The 26,054-nt window shown below is 38.8% G+C and overlaps 1 protein-coding gene across 1 annotated transcript in view; it reads left to right on the top strand.

The window, feature by feature from the left end:
* The window catches only part of Rrp5 (Ribosomal RNA Processing 5), a 385,044-nt gene that overhangs the window by 222,314 nt on the left and 136,676 nt on the right, over nucleotides 1-26,054 (top strand). Inside the window, exon 13 of the mRNA XM_067156013.2 lies at nucleotides 4,202-4,406. Coding sequence (XP_067012114.2) covers nucleotides 4,202-4,406 — 205 coding nt within the window. The remainder of the gene's footprint in view (nucleotides 1-4,201; nucleotides 4,407-26,054) is intronic.

Raw genomic sequence — 26,054 nt, 5'->3', positions numbered from 1 at the left:
TGCTAAATGGCAATGCTGGTACCTCTTCTGATGGATGGAGGAAATACCGTGACAATGAATTGGACTTCGAAAGCCCTTTCACAGGTACGTCAGGTTATAAACCACTCTAAGGTTGAATGAACTTGACTTTTCCCAGTTATTATTCTTGACTGACAAGTTATTAGGCATAGATATCAAGTTATTGCCGGAAATTGTGCGCGAGACTAACCGGTATGCTAATGTAAACATTCAAAAGGTTACGCCCCTCACACATAAGTCTATTAGGAGGTCATGGATATATGTTACTCTTCTTGAATTCAAAGCATTTTTGGGCGTAATCCTAAATATGGCAATGAACAGTAAGCCTAAATTATGACGCTAGACTGTGTTTTTTAGCAAAATTGCAGGAAAGAGCCTTGATTACATCCCGGCGAGTGTTTTGGGAAGTTCCAGACAATACACTATTACAGTCAAAAAGTGACTGAGATAATTTCAGGTTTGAAAATGCTGAACATTGTACCTGAATACTGTATTGTATTATATTTAGTGTTTGCTTTAGTTGATTTTTATAAATATGCTGTCAGTATGTTTGTGCTGTCTGTTATCCCTCTGCAAGCACATTCTTAAATGGAGCTGGAGAGGCAGGAGTGTTCAGAAGAAAAGGAGGGTTAAGGGTTAATTTGCAAAATTATATTTTTAAAAACAGGTAAATTTTAGGAATAACTTATATTTCTGTTTTGGCCTAATAAAATTTGTAAAAACTGTGGCCATAGAATTAATTGTGACCTATTTCTTTATTAAAGCATAATATTGAAATATGCTATGTTTGAAGATTTTCGACCTATTTATTATATGTTAAAAGCATTAAAATATGCGGGTATGTATGAGGTGTGCCACAGAAGTTGTGGTCGCGTATCATCTAGTGACATATTTAATACATGTGAACTTTAGTCTTAATTGGACGTAAAAATATGTAGTATTGACTAGAAGGTTTAAAGCAGTTTTGTACAATTTTGTAAGAAGTTCAACCGTCGATACGGATTTAACAGTGAGATTCATAGCCTGCAACGAAATTGGGGTGCGGTTTTTATTTGCTTCAAGGTTGCCAAGTTTTCGATGTTTGATGTACAGTTACGCTTTGTGTAACTGCAGATGGAAGAAAACCACCTCCATATGTCATATTTAAACAGGAAACAATTCAGACTATTAATTTAAAACCATTTACATTTTTAAAAATTGTATTTTACAGAGTAATTTAAATTCAAAATTTCTCTGTGTCACAATAGAATGCATCTTCCGGAATGTGCAGGGGTAGCTTTCCACACTTTCTCTCACTTCGGTGTGTTACAGTGTGTTTCATAGTTGCTAAGTTTGAGTGGAATTGTAATTCTTTTGTATTCAGCGTTTTAAGGAATGCCAGAATATCACGTAATAGGCAGTGTGCGGAGAAGCAGAATCCACGAACACTGGCGATGCCAACAGCTGGCGAAAAAGCATGGCTCATAATTATAATCAATTCATACGCGCTAAACAATACTGTCATTACCAATGAAACTGCATTCGTTTTTTATGCCTAGCCAAAATGCACGTTTTTAAAGCAGATGGATTCACTGTACTGTGTTGCAATACAGATGGAAGCGAAAAACTTCCTCCCCTCGTCATAGGAAAGCTCGATAAGCCACGATGTTTTAAGGGCATCGTGTACTTTCTAAAAATGCAAAAAGTACAGTAATCCAAAAAATAAAACACTTGCAAAGGGGAGCCAGCATAATTTGTCCTCGTTTTAAATTAGTGTTTGTTTCTTTTGTTGCGTGAGGTTATGCTTGCCACTGAGTTATCCACATGCATTATTTGAATACTGCAAATGCACCTTGTTGGATACATTTTGGAATAATTTTTTCCATGTCATTTGAAAGGTTTAAACTGTGAATCAATGTTTGTTGCATGCAGTAACGGGTCTTGAATATTTTCTGACATGGCAAGGGTTAGCATTTCTGAAACAAGAGTTGGCAATTAATTTGAAATCACTTAATTCGTAGTCAGATTTTTGCGCCGCAAAGAGTTCGAATTAACGAGGTTTTACTGTATTGCAAAACTGACATCAGTATTCACTTCTTCAAGTGTTTACATTTCACAAAATGAATTATCGGCCAATGGTCGTGTTAATATCTGAGTAAAAAGAGATCGCGTGTGAAAAGTGTTTTAGATGTGGAGTGTGAGGAATTTGTAAGTAATTTAGGAGAGGATTCTAGTTATGCAAGAGACAACGAATCTTCCATTCTACAGAGAATCGAGCCTGTTGCAAGTTCACATTAATGAAATACTGAGGCCTACTTGCTAATTTTCATGGCAAATATATTTTATAGCAGTGATAATGTATTTTTATCATCTGAAATGTGTTCAGGCAAAGCAGCTATATCAATAAATTTACACGCTCATATTTGCGTAAAGATCATGTGGACCTCGCGAAGTGATATGAAATGTTTGTTTATGCCTACTTTACTCCTTCGATGGAAGGAATTTTAGTTCATTTCATTTTTGATGTCATGTTTGAGGCTGTGCTGCCAACTGTAGAACAAAATAATCTGTGGATCAGCGGTAGAGTGTCGGCCTCCGGATCCCAAGATAGCGGGTTCAAACCCGGCAGAGGTAGTCGGATTTTTGAAGGGCGGAAAAAAGTCCATTCGACACTCCATGTCGTACGATGTCGGCATGTAAAAGATCTCTGGTGACACATTTGGTGTTTACCCGACAAAATTAATTAAATCTCAGCCATAGACGCCCAAGAGAGTTTCGGTTTACTCGGTCTGCCATCTAGTGGGGGCCTGGAGTAAAACGGAACGTCGAAATTGACGAGCAGACAGCCAGATGGCGTCAAATTGAAATGTCTGCACACGGTAGCTGAGGCCATACGATTATTATTATTATTATTATTATTATTATTATTATTATTATTATTATTATTATTATTATTATTATTATTATTATTATTATTATTTTTCTGGAGGAACTTTATATTTCTGCTGAGCAGTGGAATCAAATTTGAAACTAAGAAAAATAGCCATCAGGTAACAGTTAAAGCAAGCATTATAATTATGGCTGTTTGTTTTGGGTGTAACTATGACGTAAGATATAAAACTTTAAATATCTTATGTACTGGAACTCCATTTGGTAGCATCTATATGACTGCCACTTCCATGACGCTAACTTTTCTGCAGTATTCCTGCTCTATTGCCTTCAACTGCCTGCATTAACACCCATTATATAGAGTGACAAAGAACTGTGTATCCTTTTCCTGCTGCCACTACATCTATCGTTAAGTTTTTCAGATGATTTTGTTGTGGATATTAAACAGTAGAACTCGCTCCAGAAAATGAGCCTTACAATGCACGGGACTCCACCTGAAATATTCAATGTCTCAAACTGAACAACGTAAGCTTCAGAGTTCTTGCTTTAGGATAGACCAAAAAGTAGGAATATTCTCTTGAGCAGAGGAGGTACTAGAGCAAGGCATGCCACTTCGTTCAATCTGCTGCAGACCTTGGCAGCATTAATATCATTTATGAGCAGCATGCTAGGTACGATCTGTTATGATCCAGTAACGAAGAATTGGCAATGGTGCTTCATGCTGCTGTAATATCAGCCTTTGGTCACGGGGGTCCCGGGTTCGATTCCCAGCAGTGTCGGATATTTCAACCATAATTGGTTAATTTTGCTGGCATGGGGGCTGGGTGTATGTGTCTTCTTCATCCTCGTGTCATCCTGTCATGACACGCAGGTCGCCTACAAGTGTCAAATCAAAACACCTGCATCTGGCGAGCCAAACTTGTCCTTGGACGCTCCCAGCACTAAAAGCAATTCACCATTCTATTACTTATTCCCTCCCTGTCCAACAAACGTATGTCAAGCCCTCAAGCGATTTCAAACCTACCCGTTGTTTCAAGGACACATTCACAGTACGCTCGCCAGCTTGAAAATAACTACACTTTGCTGTGAGGTGCAGTTCTCCTTCTAACTGGGCAGTGCGGCAGACTTCCAATTCATAAATGCGGGAGCAGTGTAAAGGACAAAATGCTAAAGATTTGACATCCATTATTATGCTGTCAGGCTTAGACAATTCAGGGAGATGATTTCAACATGTTCAACACCTGCTTTATTCTGTCATTGGCTAGCTGGTTTTAACTGAAGGTGTAACTGTAAATTTTGCTTTTCTCTCTACTAGATGGTGTAATTCGAGGAGGTGTAGGAGTGGGTATGTGCTTGAGAGGGGAGACTATGGTTACCAAACCTCACCAGGTGGTGGTGTGTCTCAAAGGAGCTGGTCGTCAACAGTTGGCGTCTGTTCCTGTCCGTCGTCATCTTAATGACTTCATCCCTCTCACTCCGCTCCACAAACTCGGAGTTGTAACCAAAATTATCATCCAAGTGTGAGTATTGACTTTGAATCATGAGATTTACATTGAGAAATTCTGTAACTATTTTGATAACAAATGAAGAATGGTGAATGAAGGAAGTAATTTTAAAACATAGTTTTGAATATTGTTAAACAACAGTGTAATTGATCATTGTTACTCCTGTACAGGGTATGGGAGTTTCTCAGTTTCACTTAGTTCGAAAGTTAGTACTGCCCTTATCTTGTAGTAAATGGATTGAACTATAATTATATAATGAAAAATTGCATTTGTGCATCTGCTTTGGAATTGTCTTTGCTAAGGACCTAGAACTAGATTACCAGGCGAGTTGGCCGTGTGGTCAGGGGCACGCGGCTGTGAGCTTGCATCTGGGAGATAGTGGGTTCGAATCCCACTGTCGGAAGTCCTGAAGATGGTTTTCCTTGGTTTCCCATTTTCACACCAGGCAAATGCTGGGGCTGTACCTCAATTAAGGCCACAGCCGCTTCCTACCAACTCCTTAGGTCTTTCCTATCCCATTGTCTCAATAAGACCTACCTGTGTCGGTGCAACGTAAAGCAACTAGAAAAAAAAAAACTAGATTAATTCACTCCAGAGAGAGCGGTTGAAGAGGTAACTCACATCAAAGGTATAAATTATTGATGAGAATGGCTGTGAGATTCCACATTAAACACTGCCATGCAAATATTTAAACAACAAAATTGCTTGGATTATCTACAAATTGTCTACAGACTTCAATAATCATCACCGCTCTCGTTATTCATGATATCTATTTAAATTGCATCAACTAGTGTCCTTCCCGTATGTTGCAAACGTTGGGCTGGAATGGCTCAAGAGTAAGGAGTAAGTCTTGACGAGTCTTTCTTCATGCGGGTGCATGTTTCTGTACCAGAGTCAAGATTGGTATGAAGTAGCTGTTGAACATTGCTAATTTTTCTTTCTTAGGGATCCTAACATCCCAACAAACAGTCCTTACTTGTTGGTAGAAGAGAGAACTCTTTTGCACACTGTGGTATTCTCTCTTGTGGGTAAGTTGTCTGTTCAGACTGTACTGTTGACTACAGACTTCATTCTCTTCATACATGTCTCTCTATTCTTGATCCTGCACTAGTCTAACCTGACATTTTCACTTCAGAGTTAAAATACTTTTCACTGATTACTAATTTAGAGTAATACTCCACATTTAACCCTAGAACTGGCAACTGTTGAATATTCGACACTTTGGTCTTTGCTGTAGTGGCACTGTCGAATGTTCGACATGTTCGTATTTCTTCTCATAATTTCCTCATTTCTTCAACAGACGTCATGACAGTCTACATCTTATCGTTCTTGATGTCCACAGTAGCTGTGCGTTCAGTTTCATTCATATTTACAACCTCTTTGTGTCCAATTTTACAGAAATAAATGAGTGCAGTTTTCTGACCATCTGTTTGAGAGCCATGGCTGTAGTGTTTGTAAACAAACCTTCATGGGCTCTGCTTTGCTATCCTATTTCATTGTATTTCAAAGTTTTAAGTTCACTGTGAGTTATTTACTATTGTGTACATACAGTATTATTATTTGATTGATTATATGCATTTTTAGTAGAGTGTGTGTCTAAATATAGCATCTTCACTTCATTACGGAAAATTAAAAAAGAAGTGGTGTGTATTTGCTGGAAGATGAAAGTGACGGACCTTTGATGTCCAAATGATTGCATGCCAATACATTTTCCCTAACATTTTGAAGAACATACCTCTCAGAGTGATGAAACTTTTGCTAGTACATTACAGATAAATTGACAATCTGTATATCAGTTTGTTTGTGACATGTTCTAATTTTGTGTTACTCAAGCAACAGATAAGAAAGTGCTTGGTTAATTGGTTTATAGGACCTCTACTGTATGTACTAACTTTGGTTGTCAAACAGGATGCCAGGAATACATTCTCTCCGTCTCCGAATAATCTGTATAATGTGGGAAAGTGATCCTAAATTCTGCATACCAACTTTTATAAAAGGCACTATCATGCAACTTAACATCATATGTGCGCCAAAGAGAGAAGAAAAGTGATATTATGCAATATGAATGTCTTAAATATTCGCTATTGAATCCAAAATCTTCAAAATATGCATTATGCATGAATTTTCCCCTAAAAAGATGAAAACATGCAAACATGCAGAGAAAAACAACGATTATTTAGAATCATTAAGTCATAAAATGAATATTTGCAAAGTTTGAGAAGTGTAATAGGTTTATTTAAAAATATACATTTGCATGGAAATCTGAGCTCTAGTAATAAATAATATCGAACACAAATGCCGGAATTTCTTTGCTACCTTTAACACTAGAATGGCCAGAGTGGTCATTTTGACCGTTAGCGAATTTCAAGGTATTTCCACGCTCGTAATTTTTTACGCACGAGGTTGTTCTTTTGTGACTTCTTTTAGGGTTATGTACATTCATGCCATAAATTAAATCTGATATTGTCCCTTATACCTAGTAAGGCCATAAGCGGTCATTTTGACCGCTTCACTTCCTTGGATACGGAGAGCTCTATTCTGCTCACTGCTTGCTTCCTGTGATATATTTACAAGTGGCGCTATAGGGGTGTATGATGTAAGTAAATAGTATGCCTCTAGCAGTGGTTGCGAGTGGACGAGTTAGTGCCTGTCCCTTGTGTCGTATAGTGCGTAATAATGGCTCAGCGGCAAAAACTTACTCTTGTTCAATTATTAGCAGAACTTGAAAAGCTAGGAGAAGACAAATCAGGTGACGAAGATACATTATCAGATATAGACGCAATGAGTGACAATGAGGAATTTATACCTCGGCAGTGTGATAATATGTCGGATAGTGATGGTGATTTGGCTGATGAAAATATGCACGCAGTGGACTTCGCACCTACGATAGACACAGTTACTCCTTCAACCAGCCCTGATCAATCTTGCAGCAGAGGACGATCTCTTAGCAACAGGCAACCTGTTCGAAGAGGATGGGAACGAGGTGGGCGAGGTCATGAACTGGTAAAGTCTTCTTCATTTGCACCAGGGGATCAGTTATGTGGTAATGATGGAACAACTATTTGGACTGTTGTCGACAGTAGTGGGAACCCCCCTGGAAGGATGGCTGCTCAGAATGTACTGAAAGAGGCAGCAGGGCCTACTTCTCACGCTAAGCGTAACGTGGAGACCAACAGCAAGGTTAGTGCCTGGCGTTTATTCATCGATGCATCCATGTTGAAGCGTATAAAGATGTGCACAGAGACCGAAGCTCGTAGACAGACAACGGATAATAATTGATCTATTTCTTTGGAAGAATTAGATGCTTTTATTGCTTTGTTATACGCCCGTGGAGCTTATAAACTTACTAGTCTAGCTGTAGATCATATGTGGTCTTCTTTATGGGGTCCCGCTGTTTTCACTAACACTATGGCAAGAAACAGTTTCAAAGAAATTCTAAGGTATTTGTGATTTGATCTCCTTAAAACTAGATCCACTCGTTTGTAGACAGATGAATTTGCTTTGGCTCCGGCTATTTGGAATAGATTTATTGAGAATTGTTATGCGTGCTATAAGCCAGGAGCGAATGTCACAGCTGATGAACATCTCCTCCCCAGCAAAGTTCGGTGCGGGTTCACACAGTACATGGCCAACAAGCCAGATAAATTTGGCATAAAATTCTGGCTACTGGTAGACGTTGATCCTAAGTATGTGTGCAATGGGTTTCCTTATCTTGGGAAAGACGAAATACGACCTGCCAATGAGTCACTGCCTGAAAATGTTGTCATGAAACTTATGGACCCATATCTCATGAAAGGATGTAACGTGACCATTGATAACTTCTTGACATCGGTAAAGTGGGCTGAGAGACTGAAAGAGAAGAAAACTAGTATTGTTGGAACAATCAATCGAGTGAGGAAGGAAATCCCGGTTTCAATCAAAGCACTACGTATGAATCTGTACGAGACTGTCGTACTTCAGAAGGAAGATCACACTACTCTCACAGTATATCAAGGAAAAGTGAACAAGAATGTGCTTCTGCTAAGCACTCTACACCCAAGCATTCAAGTTAGTGAAGATAACAAGAAGCTCCCTAGTACTACTGAATTTTATAACGGAACTAAGTATGGTGTGGATGTAGTTGATCAAATGGCGCGTAAGTACTCTACTAGAGCTGGATGCCGAACGTACTTGATCTAGCAGCAATAAATTCATGGATAGTCTACAAGGAAGGTACGGGACAGAGAATCTCTCGACATGATTATATTCTTGAAGTAATACAAGAACTAAGATCTGATTTTGTGAAGACAAGATCCCGGTTGACTGAACTCCCTACACTTCAGCCTGAGCCTCAGATTCAGGTTCAATGTGCCAGTCGTAAGCAACGACAATGTCAAGTGAACTCCAATTGTAAACAGAACAAAACTTCTGACACATGTTCTTCGTGCAACAAAGTAGTCTGTGGAAAATGTTCGTGTAAGGTAATTACTCTGCGTAAATTGCTTGTCAAATGCCTAAATAGGCTTGTAAACAAATAGAGACCGTTATTTTTATCATAATTTTTCACAAAGGCATTCAATAGCAAGTCTTCTGAAATATTTCATTGTTACCTATTAGAAGTGAGAGAATATGAACAATTATTAATATTTAACAATGGATTGATCTGTATACAATACATCCTAATGGTTAACTGTTTTTTAAAAATAAATTATTGAACATTCTCATGTTTCCCAGATCCTGGATCCTAGGTATATGTCAGTAAGCGGCAGCGGTCAAAATGACTGCCTGCGGCCTTTATAGGTATGAGGAATGTTCGGCTGTTCTAGTGTTAACACAAATTCCCTTCAGATGATTTGGTAATTGAAACAACTAACTGATAATTTATCCCATCATCAAATATTGATTGCAGCGATTCAAGAAACAAGGTTCACTGATGAAGAAGTCTTTGAGTCAGAGGGTTACAGAATCCTTAAAGGAAAAGCTGGTAAACATGTTCTAAACACTGTTCCCACCTTGGCGCAGGTTTCATAGTCAGTAGGAAGATTCTGGATTCAGTCATTAACTTCACTTCATCTAGTAGCCGAGTTTCAACACTCTCCTTCTGGAGCGCAAACAAAGTTTATACTATTGTGAATGTTGATGCGCCAGTCAAACAAGCGAATAAGAGAGACCCAGAGAGAACAGACAGATTCTGGGAAGATCTTGATGACGTTCTCTGTAGGATCCCAGACAAACAGACGATTATACTACTTGGGGATTTCAGTGCACTGCTGGGTAAAGAGAGAAATTTCCAAAACATTATCGGAAACTATCCGGTGCACCAGGGAACTAACCGCAATGGAGAGAGACTCGCGGAGCTATGTAAGGCTTTCAAGTTGGTTATGAAATCTGCAGCTTTCAAACACCTGCCCAGGAAGCAGAAGACTTGGACATCTCTGAATCCCAATCTCGGGAAATTTCAAATTTATCACGTTCCAAGCTCAAAGGGAGATACAGAACTTGAAGGTTCTAAGAAATGCCAATCTAGATTTGGATCACTATCTGTCTAAAATCAAAGTTAAACTGATTCCGAGAAACACCCTAAAGGTCCACTTGAAGAAGATCAGTCAATTTGATACTGAAAAAATATGCTCGTCCTGAATTTACTAACAAACTGGAGTCCCTGAATACGCAGAACTGGGAAGAGCTACAACAGACCTTGGTTACAACAGCAAAGGAAACAGCCCCACCGGTGAAGTCAGAGAAATATGCTTGGAAGAATGATGAATGTGTTTCAGTGGTAAAACAAAGACAACTCGCCTGGCAAAAATGGAATTCAGAAAGGAACTAAGATAACTGGGAAAACTTCGTGAACAAGAGACAGAGCGTGGCAAAAACTATTTGCAATGTAAAATGTGCCTACAACAGGAATCCACTAACACAGATTGAACAAGACTTCCAGAGGAACAACACATGGGACTTTTACAGAACCTTCGAACGCAATCCAAACAAGTATAATCCAACAAGCTTACAGTTCAAAAACTCGGATGGGAAACTGGCTTACAATGACAAAGATAATTGCCAGATTCTAGCGAAGTACTTCGAATCTCTTCTCAATTGTGAAATTCCAATATCCACTTTCTTATTTGAAGATAACATAGACATCTACCCAGATTCATCTCCTCCAACGAAAGAAGAAATCAAGCAGATTATCCAGTCCCTCAAGAATAACAAAGCACCAGGTGAGGATTGATAAATTGACTGACAATCATCAACAAGATTTGGGAAACTGAGAAACTTCCACATGACTGGACTTCTGCCTTCATTGATTCACCCTCTGCATAAGGGGACAAAATGGATGTTAACAATTATTACAATTGGTATCTTACAAAATTCTCTCAAAAGCAATGCTGATTAGGGCAGAACAACAACTTGATCCACAACTGGGAAAGTAGGTAGATAGATAGATAGATAGATAGATAGATAGATAGATAGATAGATAAATGTCTTTATTGGCGTAGTTAAGGCCATTGGGCCTTCTCTTACACTAAACCAATTAGTATACATTAAAGTCATAAGTAATACTACCGTAATTAATACTAGAAGACACAATTTAAACACAATCAAAATATAACTAAAATAAAATTCCACCACAGTGAGACATACATACAACAGCAATGATGATGATGATGATGATGATGATGATAATAATAATAATAATAATAATAATAATAATGATAATAAAGATGATGATGATGATGATGATGATAATAATAATAATAATAATAATAATAATAATAATAATAATGAGACAAATCAGATATTAACAACTACAGAGGAATTTCTCTCCTCTCACTCGTATATAAAATCTTCTCTAAAGCTCTACTTAATAGATTAGAGAAACAAACAGACCACTTGATCGGAGATTATCAGGCTGGATTCCGAAAAGGGAGATCCTGCGCAGAACAAATCCTAAACCTAAAAACCATACTACAGATTCGCGAAACCAAACAAACAGTAATCACCTTTGTTGACTTCAAAAAAGCGTATGATTCCATAGATCGGCAGACCCTGTTCAACATACTAGAGGAATTTCAAGTCGACAGGAAAACGAGGGAATTGATTAAACAAACTCTGACCAACACAACATCAAAAGTTAAGTTCTTGGGAGAAATTTCTGAACCGTTCGAAATCAGAACTGGCGTCCCACAGGGAGATGGACTATCCCCACTACTATTCAATTTAGTTTTGGAAAAAGTGATTCGTGAATGGAGAAAAGAAACTAAAGGTATAAACATTGGCAGACTTCTTAAAGACAAAATTCACCTTGACTGCTTAGCTTTCGCTGATGACCTTGCGATCCTTTCGAACAACAGACAAGAAGCAATCCAATCCATAGAAAAATTGAATGAAATAGTCGCAAAAACCGGACTTCAAATTTCATTTGAAAAGACGCAGTTTATGGAAGGAACTAAATCAAGATTCGACAATCAACCATTAATCACCAATTGTGGAATAATTTCCCAAGTAGACAAATTCAAATATCTAGGTGAAATTATTCAGCCAGCAGGGTTAAATCAGGAAGCTAACAAAGAAAGAACTGCTAAACTGCAAAGGGCTTACAAAATCACATGGAACAGATACAACAAAAGATGTATATCAAAAAATGCAAAATTACGACACTACAATACAGTCATCAAACCAGAGGCACTTTATGCATTTGAAACACTGATCATTGGTGGCAGGTCACAAATGAAAAGCATTGAGAAACAAGAGAGGAAAATTCTCAGAAAAATTCTAGGACCAAAGTTCGAAAATGGAATTTGGATGAAAAAGAAACCACACGAAATTTTTCAATTCACAGAAAAAATCACAGATACCATCAGAAAGAGATGACTAAAATTCTACGGACACCTACACAGAATGGATAACAACAGGCTGACGAAGAAAATTCTAAATCTAGCTCTAACCCTGAAAATCCGCAACAATTGGTTAGCAGAAATTCATGAAGATCTACAAGGAATGGGTATTGAGGACGAAACCATTCAAGATAGAATGAAATTTAGAAGCTTAGTAAACAAACATAAATTTGCAGAGAAACCAACAAGAAAAAATACAGGCTGGACAGAAACACGCAGAAAGGAACACAGTGAAAAAATGAAGAGATATTGGGAAGAAAAGAAGAAGAAACATTGTGCAAAATAAGTTCAAACGCGCTCCACAGCTGGGCACAACGAATCAAAAAAAAAAAAAAAGAAATAATAATAATAGCTAGTAATGATATATGATATTGTAGTAGCACGATCACTGAAAGGCCATAAATGCACAGGTCACTTGCATCCTGCTGTACCCCTTAATGCTCTTTTAAATGACACTGTAGTTGGTGTTCCTCTGACGTCGTCCGGTAAACGATTCCATTCTCGTGCGGCAAATGCCAAGAATGAGCTGTTATATGCGGCAGTCCGATGGTGAGGGATGATGAGCAGGTTGGATGTTTGAGCCCTGGTATGTCTGTCATGAACATTTGAGAAGTAATGGAAACGCGAAGAAAGGTAAGGTGGGCAAGATGTAGTAAGAACTCGATGGAGGAGAGACAAAGTATGATGGTTACGGCGAACATGGAGTCGCGACCACTCTAATTTTAGGAAAGATGGTGAGACGTAGTCATATTTTCTTAAATTGCATATATATCTCACACGTGCATTTTGAGTGCGCTGTTGCCTTAGGGAAAATTGTGGCCTCACGTCATTGAAAACATCATCACAATAGCCAAAATGTGGCATTACAAGAGCTTCAATTAATTTCTTTTTAAGCTTTATTGGAAATATATATTTATATTTATATAAAGAATGTAAAGTTGAGTAAACTTTTTGACAGATATGTAAGACAGGTGCAGACCAAGTCATGCGTTCGTCCAGGATAACACCAAGATTCTTTACTTGTGATACGAAAGGAATTGGAACATCCTGAAGGACTATTCTTGGCAACGGACGTTTAGTTATAGTTGTTATTTGACTTTGATGCCAAGAAGGATTACTTGCGACTTTGTAGGGTTCAATTTCAGGCCATACGCAGTCGACCAATCACTAACAGCCTGTAAGTCAATGTTTAGTAAGTCGATATTTTCCTGAAGGTCTCGTGCTGTAGAGTCTGTGTAGAGTTGAAGATCGTCTGCGTACATATGGTATTTGCAGTGTCTTAAATTCGACGATATGTCATTCACAAATAGTGCGAAAAGAAGACTACCAAGTACAGTGTCTTGAGGGACTCTTCTGTTCACGTGGCACCACTAGGAAACGATTCCATTATTACCTTTCACACATTGTTGACGTCTGTGAAGATAAGAATGCATCCAAGCAATCATACTCTGAGAAAAATGTAGTGAACCCATAATTCTACGATGAGAAAATTATATTTTAATTTCAAATATTTATTTCAGCTACAAACTACTTTTTTAAATTTTTTATTAGCTATTGGCTTTACGTCGCACCAACACATATGTCTTACGGCGACGATGGGACAGGAAAGGGCTAGGACTGGGAAGGAAACGGCCGTGGCCTTAATTAAGGTACAGCCCCAGCATTTGCCTGGTGTGAAAATGGGAAACCACGGAAAACCATTTTCAGGGCTGCCGACAGTGGGGTTCGAACCTACTATCTCCCGAATACTGGATACTGGCGCACTTAAGCGACTGCAGCTATCGAGCTCGGTCACAAACTACTTTTTGAGAGCAGCCATGTTTTTATTCCAAGAGTCTGGCTGTCTCGTGGGAACAAGCTCTCCGTGTCGAGCCAGCCGCAAGCTCGTGAAATACCGGGACCCTTCGGTGGACTTCGAACATTGAAGAATTTATCAAATTCAAGGAATTCTTTGTAACGAGAGATTTTGGCGACGTGGTAAATCAAGGAATAAAGAATCTAAATTATTCTTAAACCCTACGTGAAGACAGAACCCCTAGGGTAAAAATAAATGCAGTTAAGCCTAGAGAAGAATTTGTGTCCGGCCCGCGGATCAGCGACACGTGCCAAGGCCGATGGATGAAGAAAACCCGCGAAACGCCCGGGCAGAAATAATTCATTTCGCCTGTTGCGAGTTTGGGGAAAATATGAAATTAACACGGTATTAATTCGTAAGTCTGTCCGAAGTTATGGAACAAATTTCAGGAAAATTGGTCTATTGGATGCGGAATTAGCAGATTGTGCAATCAAGCTTCATAGTGTGAGTAGAGTTTTCCATAGGGTATAAAAGAAATCTCCCTTTGTATATTTCACATTCTCTGTCTGGTTGTTGGAGCAGCGAAGCCCACGTCACTCGTCAGCAGAAAAGTGCGGAGATTTGTTCTCCCAGTAACTTATTTACATGTTCGTGTCTATGGTTCAAATATACTGTTAAAGTAGAAGATAATAGAGATTTTCTGAACTGCCGCTAATGGGGACTTTCTTCTCTCTGTATGGAGTGTGTGCGTATAATATTTGTTAAAGTCTGGGAGTTCATTGCGAGGTCTGGTTTCTTATCTGTTGGAACACCTGGCCCTTAGTACGGCGAGAGGGAACAGAGTCTTGCGAACGCAGTGGCCGCATTAATTTTGAGAAGAGCGCTCGTCGCCTGTTAGACGTGTTGAAAGTGCGTTATAAAGTGTTGTGTAATTTAATATATTTATAAGAAGACGTCTAAGCTAGCCATGGAAGGCTACACAAAGAGGTCTGCTGGCTAGATGCAGCCAGAATCCAGGATGGTGACTACGATTACAGGTCTGTGAATATTTTGTATCAATGTTGTAGTTAGAACATAGTTTGTCCCAACCAATTTTCATTGCGTATGTCGGGTTGATATTTAATAATGATCGGGCGAAGGTATTACATTTCTGGTCGTCATGTGAAACTCTTCAGTGCTGTAAAATTCATGTCGAGAAACTATAAAATGCGAAGTTTAAATACTGTGTTAGTATTTTGTGAGATATTGTCCAAATTGATTAAAATTAGAAAGGTGATAACGATAACGTAGTCGTGGTGAATGTCTTAATTTCGAATATCGTCGGAATTCAGAATTTTTTCGTAATAATAATAATAATAATAATAATAATAATACCGGTAGTAATGTTTGCCGCGGGATAGAATTTTTCTATGTTAAAAGTGGATTTAACAGTTATGTTCCACAAGGTTGGCGTGTGTCTAGAAACTTCCAGTGAAATCCGACAAAAGTTATGTTTTATTCATGGGAAGTAAAAATTCGTGACATCGTGTATGTCGGTGATATGGAAAATCACGGTGTGTTGTTGTATTCCTGAGGTCTGAAAGTTGTAGTAAAAATAAATGAAAAGATATTTTTATAAAAGTTGTTTGTCATGAGAGGATTGAGGTTTGAAAAGTCTTGAAATATAAAAAAAATGGATTGAGGGCGAAGAATTTATATATGTTGAGATAAGAGTGTATAGATGTCGAAGGCAAAGGAAGCCTGTATATTTCATATAATGCCGCCGTGAGAAGGCAATGAGAATGAACTTTTGAGACAGGCTATATTCGCTGATGGCGAAGAATTTTTGAGACAGGCTGTATATTAAATGTGATATTTATGTGACAGGCTGTAGTATATTCCGCTAACAATCCAAAAACTGAGAACTGGAGAAAGTTGGTTCGAGATTATTGTGTGAGGCACAGTAAAATTTCAAGTTAGGATCCTAAGTGAAAAATGTTTTATTGGTGAAGATGGTAACTCTTGGTAGTAAAAATCCAAGTGACTAGTTACGTAAAGTCAGTATAATGAATATTAGAGTAATGATCTCAAGGATAGAAGAGCATTCTGAATGCACGGTTGGTGTTGTTTGACTGTAATGACGAGTTTCCAATCAGTAAAGTTCATAAATTATGCGACGGTAATCTATCATTAAATCTGAAACATTGTGGGATGAGATATTGGACGTTATTAAAGCGATATGTTTGGCTGTGTAAATTTATTGAATTTCGTTTCACTGGATAGTCATGGATATGAATATTTGGAATTATGAGACGGTAGGCGATTTGAGGGCTTCACCCTAAAACTACAGTGTGGATTTTTGCGGTGGTGATAATTATTGTTGGGCGATAGTCAAGTAGTGTCAGACGTGTGTTGGAAGTTATTATTATCTTTTCAAACGTCAATGCGCATGCTGAGATCGTGTTTGAGTTGTGGATTGCTCACCACGGGTTATTTATTTTCAATTTCACGTTTTAGTAACAAGATAGGGACTTAGTTGCATTTCCCGACTTGCGATCATTCTGTGGCAAGATTCGTTTCATCGTGTGCTATTATTTTCGACAAGGTTTACAGCTAAAATATCTAAGAGTGTGTTTGAAGTTACGATTTCGCCTGATATGCTAGAGGAAGAATACACGACCCAATTTCCACTTGACAATAGACTTAGGACGTCACATGTTATCCTAGGAGTATACTGATGATGAGACGTCCTAGTTCACGCTCAAGGACAGGGTTAGTAAGGTGTGTGTGTACATAGAGGTTAGTGTTAGGGTGTGCAGACGTTAGATAAGCCCGACGATAGGTCTGGGATGTCAGCTGTACATACTCAAGTTTTAGATTAGATGTTTTTGCGAAATGACTTGAGCGATGGTAGTGTCTGCAGTAGTGTATGCAATGCGAAGTGTTTTAGCTCAGTAATTTGATGCCAAGCTTGTGTGCAGTCCTCAACAGCTGGAAGGTGTTTACCTAAGATTATGGAATCACTAATGGCCTGAACATGAGGGTTGTCCAATATTGGATACTGAGCTAGCGGTGATTGAATATTTACTGAGTTCGCCATGCGTGTTTGAGTTCAATGAACTTCAATATTTTATTTTATTTTACGGACTTAATTGTTTTGTCGTTCTGACGTCCGTTTTGCTTTGATATTGTACGTGTTGACACTCAGCATATTAGTGAGAGACTTGAGTTACGAATGCGGGTTCGATTCGTCAGCCGGTAATATATTTTATTTTCAATTTTTGTCGTTCTTTCATTTTTATACATAGTTGAGTTTGGTCAATTGATAACTTTGTAGGTAGTGTGTTGGGACAAACAATAAGTAGATGGATCTGTGATGGTTGTCATTGTTAAAAAAGGAAAGAATTTTAGTTTATTTTATTTTACCATGTGGACTTGTAATTATATTAAGCATAACGTAACCATTTATAACCTGAAAGTCGGTTTTATAATAATATTTTTCAAGTGATTTACCACTTTTTAATTAACTTCAGTGTTTGGCATTTCTTCTAAATGCGTGATGAATATGTGTTTCCTCATTTCGCAGTTTTGGTTCCGTCAGAACGACGTAACGTAAGATCCTCTCGGATCGTGTTGTTGTTGGTTCCTTCTGAACAGCTGTTTGGGTGATGCATGTTTTGGCATCAGGATTATTGTAAAACTTAAGGGTGTCATGAAATGACAATACATGGTGGAATTTTTGTTTCAGTTGTGAATGTTGCTGTTAACTGGTAGTGAACACCAAGCTTTCCAATAATATTTTGCAACCTATCCAAAGAAACTGATGGTCAATTTGGTTCCATTAAGGGTCCATTCAGCTGGTGTTCCATATCCGAAAGGGTATTCGACTGATGGATAACCTTAATTAACCCTAGTACTGCGGACCGTCTTTCTGGAAGACGGTGCACTGTTTCGTCAAGTGCGATAGTCTTTCTGAGAGACGGTGTTGTTCTTCCGCTGTAGGTTTATAATTGGTAACCAGATGGTAATAATAAAGGTACCAGCTGAATACTTATACTTTTATCTTCAATATTGAAAGTCTTTGAAACACAAACATCGGTCTGGACAAGTTTATTTAGCTGTAGAAGTGAAAGTACTTTCACATGTTCTTAGAATCAAGATGGCAGCCCGCTTTGTTGACGATTCTGAAATCAAGCGCTCGATTATCGAAGATCTTAGTGACAATACTGATGGTGACAGTGGTTATTGTTTTAATTCCGACGAGAAAATTATTCCTGAAAATAGTGAAAGTGACAGCGAAGTACAAGGTGCCTTGGAAGTAATGGGAATTTCCGATGAACGGAATGATGTTCAAGTCGGTGCAGGTTATGTTATTATTGGCAGTACGTCAATATTTGAAGAAACCAGCGAAGGGAAAAGTGTGAACTGTTGATATTTTTGTAGATTGTTATAAGGAATTTGATCACCACACAGGAAAGAAGAACTTGACCTAAAGAAAACTAAGATAAGCTGTAGGTTCAAAATTTGTGAAAAGAACTCAAATTCGTTTCGATGAAAATTTGAGTTTTATTTTGCAAACGAAATAAAAAGTGGATATCTGTGGAGGAGTACGTAAGAAAATACTTGTTCGTTTCAGAATATCATGTTTCAGAAATAAATGATCTATCACAAATTCCTTTATTTGAGCAAAATATTTGAACAGTTTCCTTTCTCTAAAAAATTTTTAAAATGCATTTTACGATAGTTAGAAATCGTGGCAATGTTTTTCATTATTTGTATTTTCTTCATTTAGTTCAGTCTCTTAGCTTTCTATTGGTATATAATATGGATTTATTAGGATTAATATGTGATTACAGGCATGATTTTATTTTCATGGTGGATGTTGAGAAAAATAACTGCAGCATTTGACAGAAAAACCTGCAGCAGTTCTAGGGTTAAGAGGAAATCCAGCGTTCTACTTGTTGAAAGTCAGATTTTCCACGGATCGTGTGGATTAATTCTCGGTTATCGTTTGGATTAATAGGTGCCCAATTTTTCAGGCTTTCTTCTTCACTTTTTCATTTCCGCTGTCCACTAATTTTTGAGATTCCTACTTTCTCTGAAGAAAATTCTTCGATATTGTAATAAATAAAATAACGCTATGCAATGTGACTGCGTTTGAAACATTTGTATGTATGTTCAGTCTTCAGCCCTAAGGCTGGTTGGATCCACAACAGCTCTGCCATCAGCTGTCATAGATGGCCTAGGCATCACTGAAGAGGTGTACTAGGGAAATGAGGAGCAAGGTAGTTTCCTGTTGCTTTCCTCACCAAGCCAAAAGTTGCTATTACATATCAGCCTGCCAAGCCCACTGAAATGCATGTACGAACCGACCCTTTGAGCAACGTTTTCACACCATTCATAGCAGGGACTGGCTGCACAAGGAATGGCATTACTAGCATCGCCCATACTTCAGTCACTTTCATATTGTCAAAGCCAAGGATAGGACAGAGACAGATCAATGAAAGTAACAAAATTGCTCTAGCCCATACCAGAAGACATAGTGCACTGTAAACACTAGGTCCTGCCAGCAAAGGCATTTGAAACATTTAATAATTAATTTTTGGTCAAGGATTTATATAAACAAAAATGTGTTTGTGCAATTAATGGATTCAATAAAAGTTAGTAAGCACATATTTGCTCCTCATTTCAAGTAGTTAGGCTCTCTTCTGAACTCCATCGTTTGGTTAAGATCATGACCGAATTATTCCCGTAACGACCCCAGGGCTTAAGAGTTCAATATTGCTCTACTGCAGCAGCTGTGGCCGACCAACGATGGAATGGTAAGTTAAGGGTTCAGTAGAGCCTTCAGTTTTACAAGTAAAATGTCAATGTCTACGCTGTCGAAAGCTTTACTGTAATCTAGTAGTACCAGAACTGTGAATCATCCTCTGTCTATTGCTTGTCTGACATCCTCAGTCACTTTAAGTAAGGCTGGAGTTGTACTATGTCCTTGTCAGAAACCGGACTGGAGAGGATTAAGGAGATTGTGCGTTCGAAGGTACTCAGACATTTGTGTATGGACTACATATCCTAAGATTTTAGATAAAGCTGATTAAATACGGATTTGACTTTAGTCTCCCTTGTTTGAAGGCGTTTGACTTTTTGGAAGAGGTAGCACAATAGTCTTCTTCCAGAGAGTTGGATATATGGAGTATAGAAGAGAGAAATTGATTGTATGAGTTAAGGTTGGTAACATATAATCAAGAATTAGTTTGAGCATGTCAGTCCCAATGTCATCAATTCATTTTGCTTTCGTGCTTATTCTGAGGACTGCTTTTCTGACTTGGAGGGGCGTCACGTGACTGAAATAGAATTTCTCTCTGTCAGGGGTAGGTTGTGTACCGTAATAATTCATAAGTCTCTGTTTGTTGTCAGGTCGTACTGCGGAGCAATTAGCAGTAAAGTACTCGTTAAGAGTCTCGAGAGGTACTGTAATTTTTTCTCTGTTCTTGTTCTTCGTAAGTCCAAGCTTGTTAATAGATTTCCAAAATGTCGTCACTGTTCTACCATCAGGCGTAATTAAACTGTAAGCGTGTCACAGTTTAGCATTTCATATTTGTTGTGTTGTCTTATTTTGTAACTTCCTATATTTGTCAAAGTTTTGTACGATAGGGTCATTTCTGTAATGTCTGTGAGCGCAGTCTCTTTGTTTCATTAATTGTCTAATTTCGTCATTTAACCACGGGGAGGATCCTTTCGATATTCTCGCTCACCGCTGTGGGACATGCTTGTCAAATAGTTCCGTTACTTTGCTATTAAGGAAGTCAACTTTGTCATCTAGATTGTTGTAGTTTGTTATGTCATGCTAGAGTATTTTGCCTGCGTCCTCTAAGAGTCTATCTTTATTTATATTTTTGAATGGTCGATAGGTGATAAATTTCTGGTAGGGTTTCGGTGGCCGGAGGTTATGTGAGATGTATATTGCGTCTTGTGCAGATATACCTGGTACAGAGGTTTGACCTACATTGAGAACTCTGTCTGAGTTGCTGGTAACTATAAGATCTAATAGTGTGTGCAAATGAGATGTGTGGTGAGTCGGAGAGAGAAGTAAGATTTCCATATTGTAGGCTTGAAACAATGTTTTGAGTCGTGTGGATTCGGAAGAAATTGCATCAGTTAAGTCCGTATTGAAGTCTCCCATAATTATTGTGTGAGGGTAGTCTGGCAGTAGTTTAGTTAAGTCAGCTTCAAAATCTTCTAAGTGACCTGTATTCGGAGGTTTGTAAACTACTCCTACAAGGGCTTTAATCCCATTCGTTGTTATTTCTACCAACATGTATTCTGGTTTCCTCTCATACCTGCCTGGTGAATGACCTAACAACTTAGGCTTGAGGCTGGTTAGGAAATAGCCACATACCCCTCCACCCCGTTTGTGAGTGCGGTCATTTCTCAGAAGCGAGTAGCCTTCAAGATGACACAAAGAAGACTGGCTATTATCTGTTAACCATGACTCAGACACTAGCAGGACGTGGAACACAGGTGGAGGGAATATTTCTACTATCTCGTCCAAGTTCAGGAAAGAGCGCTCATGTCCCGAGCAAATTATGAATCTGAAATCTATCCTCTCGTATCTGAAACTAAGGAACAAGAAATTTGTGGTGACCTTCGTTGACTTTAAGAAGGCCTGTAACTCCATTGATAGAATCACTCTTATTGAAGTTCTAAAGGAATTTGGCTTGGATAACAAAACCAGGGCAATCATCGAACAGACCCTGCCTGACACAACCTCCAGAGTTAAGTTCAGAGGAGAAATTTCAGACACTTTCAAGATAAAGACAGGAGTTAGGCAGGGAGATGGGCTCTCGCCCCTGCTCTTCAATTGCGTCCTTGAAAGTAATCTGTGAGTGGCGCAAAGAAATTAACAACGATGGGCTCCAAAATGGTGTGAGATTGGGTTACAAGAATATGAACCTTTCAATTGATTGCCTAGCTTTTGCAGATGATCTAGCAATTTCCTCTGATTCTTTAAACATGGATGCAAAGAAAATTAATCACCTCAAGACACAGGTGGAAAAAGCAGACCTCCAGATCTCTTTGGAGAAAATGCAATTCGTAACTAACATCAAGCCAACACCAAGAGAGCTAAAAGTAAACCAGGAGACAGTCAAATGGACAAATAAGTTTAAATATCTTGGCGAGTGGATAGAACCAAACATCTCTGAAAAAGAAGCTCTCACGTCATGCTTGAATAAATTGGAAATGGCTTTTCAACTGACCGAAGACATTTACAACAAAAAGTCCATATCCTTGAACGCAAAACTCAGACGTTATTGCACTGTCATAAGACCAGAGGCTTTGTATGCAGCTGAATGCCTTGCTATGAACAAGAAAGGCCTGATAGAAAAGAAAGGAATATGTAGGAAAAATTTTGGCCCAGTTAAAGACAAAGATTAATATAGATGTTGGCATAGCCGAGCTGTATACAGTACTCATGTCCAGAAAATCTCTGATGTCATGCGGATCAGGAGAATTGTATTTTATGGCAAGTTGCTAAGAATGAAACCCATATGTTTATCGAACCAGATATTTACCTATTTTAAAGATAAGAAGACCTAGCCAACTTGATTCAAGAAGGTGGAAAGGGACCTACAGGAGGTGGAGATCACTTATGAAGATTACAAGAACGCAACCCATTCAAAAAACATAATACCAAAATTTCATTTCGAACTAACAATAGAAGTTTGGAAGTATTACGTAACTCCAATTCAATAAACAAAACTAATGTTTTTTCAAGGTCAGGCTATACCGGTTTAAATGCAACAACTGAAACTCTTCTTACATAGGGCAAAACTTGTCGCAACTTCAAAATTTGATACTCTGAAAACGTTAATGCAATAAAATATAACAGGTTTTTGGTAGTTTTCCTTTATCCCTCCCCTACCTCTACTTATTCCTTACTTCCTTATTTGCTTCACATTTTGCCTCCCCTACACATGTCAATTATCACGACACGCTGATAAAGGTGAGCCTCATAATTAAACTTTTTCTAAATTTCTTACCCCTTATTTCATTTCTATTTAAAGCTCCTTTTCTTTAGGCTTCATATATCGAATTGAGGAACTTAAGTTGTACACTGTATCCTAGGACTTCACGTATGTCGCTTTCCACTCTTCAACGTGGTGATGTCCGGCTCCTTGGTTAAATGTTTAGCATGCTGGCCTTTGGTCACAGGGGTCCCGGGTTCGATTCCCGGCAGGGTTGGGAATTTTAACCATAATTGGTTAATTCCGTTGGCACGGGGGCTGGGTGTATGTGTCGTCTTCATTATCATTTCATCCTCATCAAGACGCGCAGGTCGCCTACGGGTGTCAGCTCAAAAGACCTGCATCTTGCGAGCCGAACTTGTCCTCGGACACTCCTGGCACTAAAAGCCATACGCCATTTATTTTAACGTGGTGATAAAACAAATGCCTATAAGACCTGTAAGACTGTACACAAGCTGCATCTCTCAAGATCAATCTTTTAATGAGGCATCCCTTAAGATTTTATGTTAGATCAAGCTTTTTGACTCTTTATTTACCATCAGTTCACCGTCTTTTTACAGGATTACAGCACAGCAGGAATATACAAGACTGTCATGTAACAGATGACCTTCAACTGAATTTACTTCTTCATAAACAGTGTTGATATTTCTATGTACACCCTTTTGACTGTGAATAAGCCTTATATTTGTGTGTTTATAATTGTTTATGATTTAGTTCTTTTGCCGTGTTCTCTTAACACTAGGTTTACCGCAGCGGTCAAAATGACCGTTTTCAGTTTTGTTTTCTCTATCACTCTCGTTATATGGTTAGAACATACAAACCGGGCGAGTTGGCCGTGCGCGTAGAGGCGTGCGGCTGTGAGCTTGCATCCGGGAGATAGTAGGTTCGAATCCCACTATCGGCAGCCCTGGAAATGGTTTTCCGTGGTTTCCGATTTTCACAGCAGGCAAATGCTGGGGCTGTACCTTAATTAAGGCCACGGCCGCTTCCTTTCAACTCCTAGGCCTTTCCTATCCCATCGTCGCCATAAGACCTATCTGTGTCGGTGCAACGTAAAGCCCCTAGCAAAAAAAAAAAAAAAAAAAACACATACAAAACCTTCGGTGGCTTTTAACGATATTTAGTGTACTTTTCAGCACATAGCTTCAAAAACCCGTAACTCCTTTCTAGTTAGCGCTTTGAGGTCATATACCTACTTTTACCGGGCGGTCATTTTGACCGGTATTGCAGTAGCTACCCCATCAGACTTTTGTGGCATTCATTTAGAACGGGATATCACTCTAACAAGCTGTTACAGTGTACTTTATTACCGTAGTATAGGATAGAACTTATTGTTGTGCTGCGATGGGACAGCCGATGGCTCCTTTTCAAACATGATACAAATACACTGACAGGAAAATATAGTCAGTATTTGTTCAGTAATGAAAGGTGTGCAATCGTAAACAGCAGTCAATTGTCATGTTCACTCGTTACAAACATTCAAACTAGATTTCCCGATTGTAATTCCCTCGAAGAAGCATGTTCTCGCGTAGTCTGCAAATGGATGCCGAAATTATAAAGCATAAGCATATAATTTACCCATCACAATCAAGCGATGAAGCTGGGACTGATTTAGACCTCGATAAGTGAGAAGACCTGTATAACTTGACAGACGGAAATAGTTCGGATAGTGATTCCAGTTGTGTCGAGCCTGCAGAATTTCCACGTGAACATGAAATCACACAGCAGCCTTCGACCTCAAAGGATAGGGAACTACCTGCCAAATGGCGATGCACGCACACTAGCAAAGCAGCTGATGACAAAGGTTTGAAGATAGTCATTTTGTATTTACATAATTCTGTGCACAGTGTAAGTAAGTTTGGTATTACATTTTTCAGGTGAAGGAAACACTAAGTAAGATAATCAAATTACTAGCAAGGAGCACGATATCAACTACAGAAGGCCGAGCATACGCTGTGGTGTGTCAACATATGGCCATGGTCAGCATATGACGGTCAGCGAGAAAGAAGTCGCTTTGGTTGGAACAGTGCAGACTCTTGTTGATCTACCAAGCCTGCCAGGCCGTCGAGGACAGTAAAATATACTGAGGGAAGTCCGAGGTCCCACAGGACATGCAAAACGCCACATTGAAGGAACTTGTGCCGCTACAGCTTATCGTCTTTTTATTGACGAATCCAAGCAGCGCCACATCGAATGATATACTGACATTGGAGCCCGTGAAGTTTTGAACAATCCTGAATGGACACTTTCTTTGGAAGAATTGGACGCTGTCATTGGTATTTTATACGCACATGGAACGTATGGAGCTGACACGAACGTTCTCGATCTGTGGTCACAGAAGTGAGGTCATGGAATTTTCTCCCAAACTGTGGCACGAAACCGTTTCCTGGATATCATGAGGTTTCTTCGATTCGATGACAAATCTACCAGCAGGGATCATCTGAAAATTGATGGATTGGCGCTTGTACCTGTTGTGCGGGACAAATTTATATCTAATTTTATTATTTGCTTCAGACCAAGTGAGAACATTACCATGGATGAACAGCTCTTTCCATCGAATGCTAGATGCCCATTTATGCAGTATATGGCCAATAAACCAGAAAAGTTTGGTATGAAATTTTGGTTGGCTGTGGATGTGGACGTCAAGTATTTTGTAAACGGTTTTTCTATCTTGGAAAAGATGAAATGCGACCCACGATCAGACCCTAAGTGAACACGTAGTGTTACGTCTTGCTGAGTTTTTCATCAATCAGGGAAGAAGTGTGCAAAGGGAACAAGATAATTGAAAGGTGTGCAATCTCTAAAGCAACTGGTCTGTTGTTAAGTTCACTTCAAAGGTGACCAAGCAAAGTGTGTGTGTGTTCAGTGCGACAAATAAGTTGAAAAGCAGAAAGTGGCATTCATGCAGATATGTATCCAATGTAAGGTAAAGTGTGTAAGAAGAACATGCTTGCTTGCTTGCTTGCTTGCTTGCTTGCTTGCTTGC

The sequence above is a fragment of the Anabrus simplex genome, chromosome 1 (genome assembly GCF_040414725.1).
Source record: "Anabrus simplex isolate iqAnaSimp1 chromosome 1, ASM4041472v1, whole genome shotgun sequence".
Lineage (NCBI taxonomy): Eukaryota > Metazoa > Arthropoda > Insecta > Orthoptera > Tettigoniidae > Anabrus > Anabrus simplex.
This window is presented reverse-complemented; position numbering and strand designations above follow the sequence as displayed.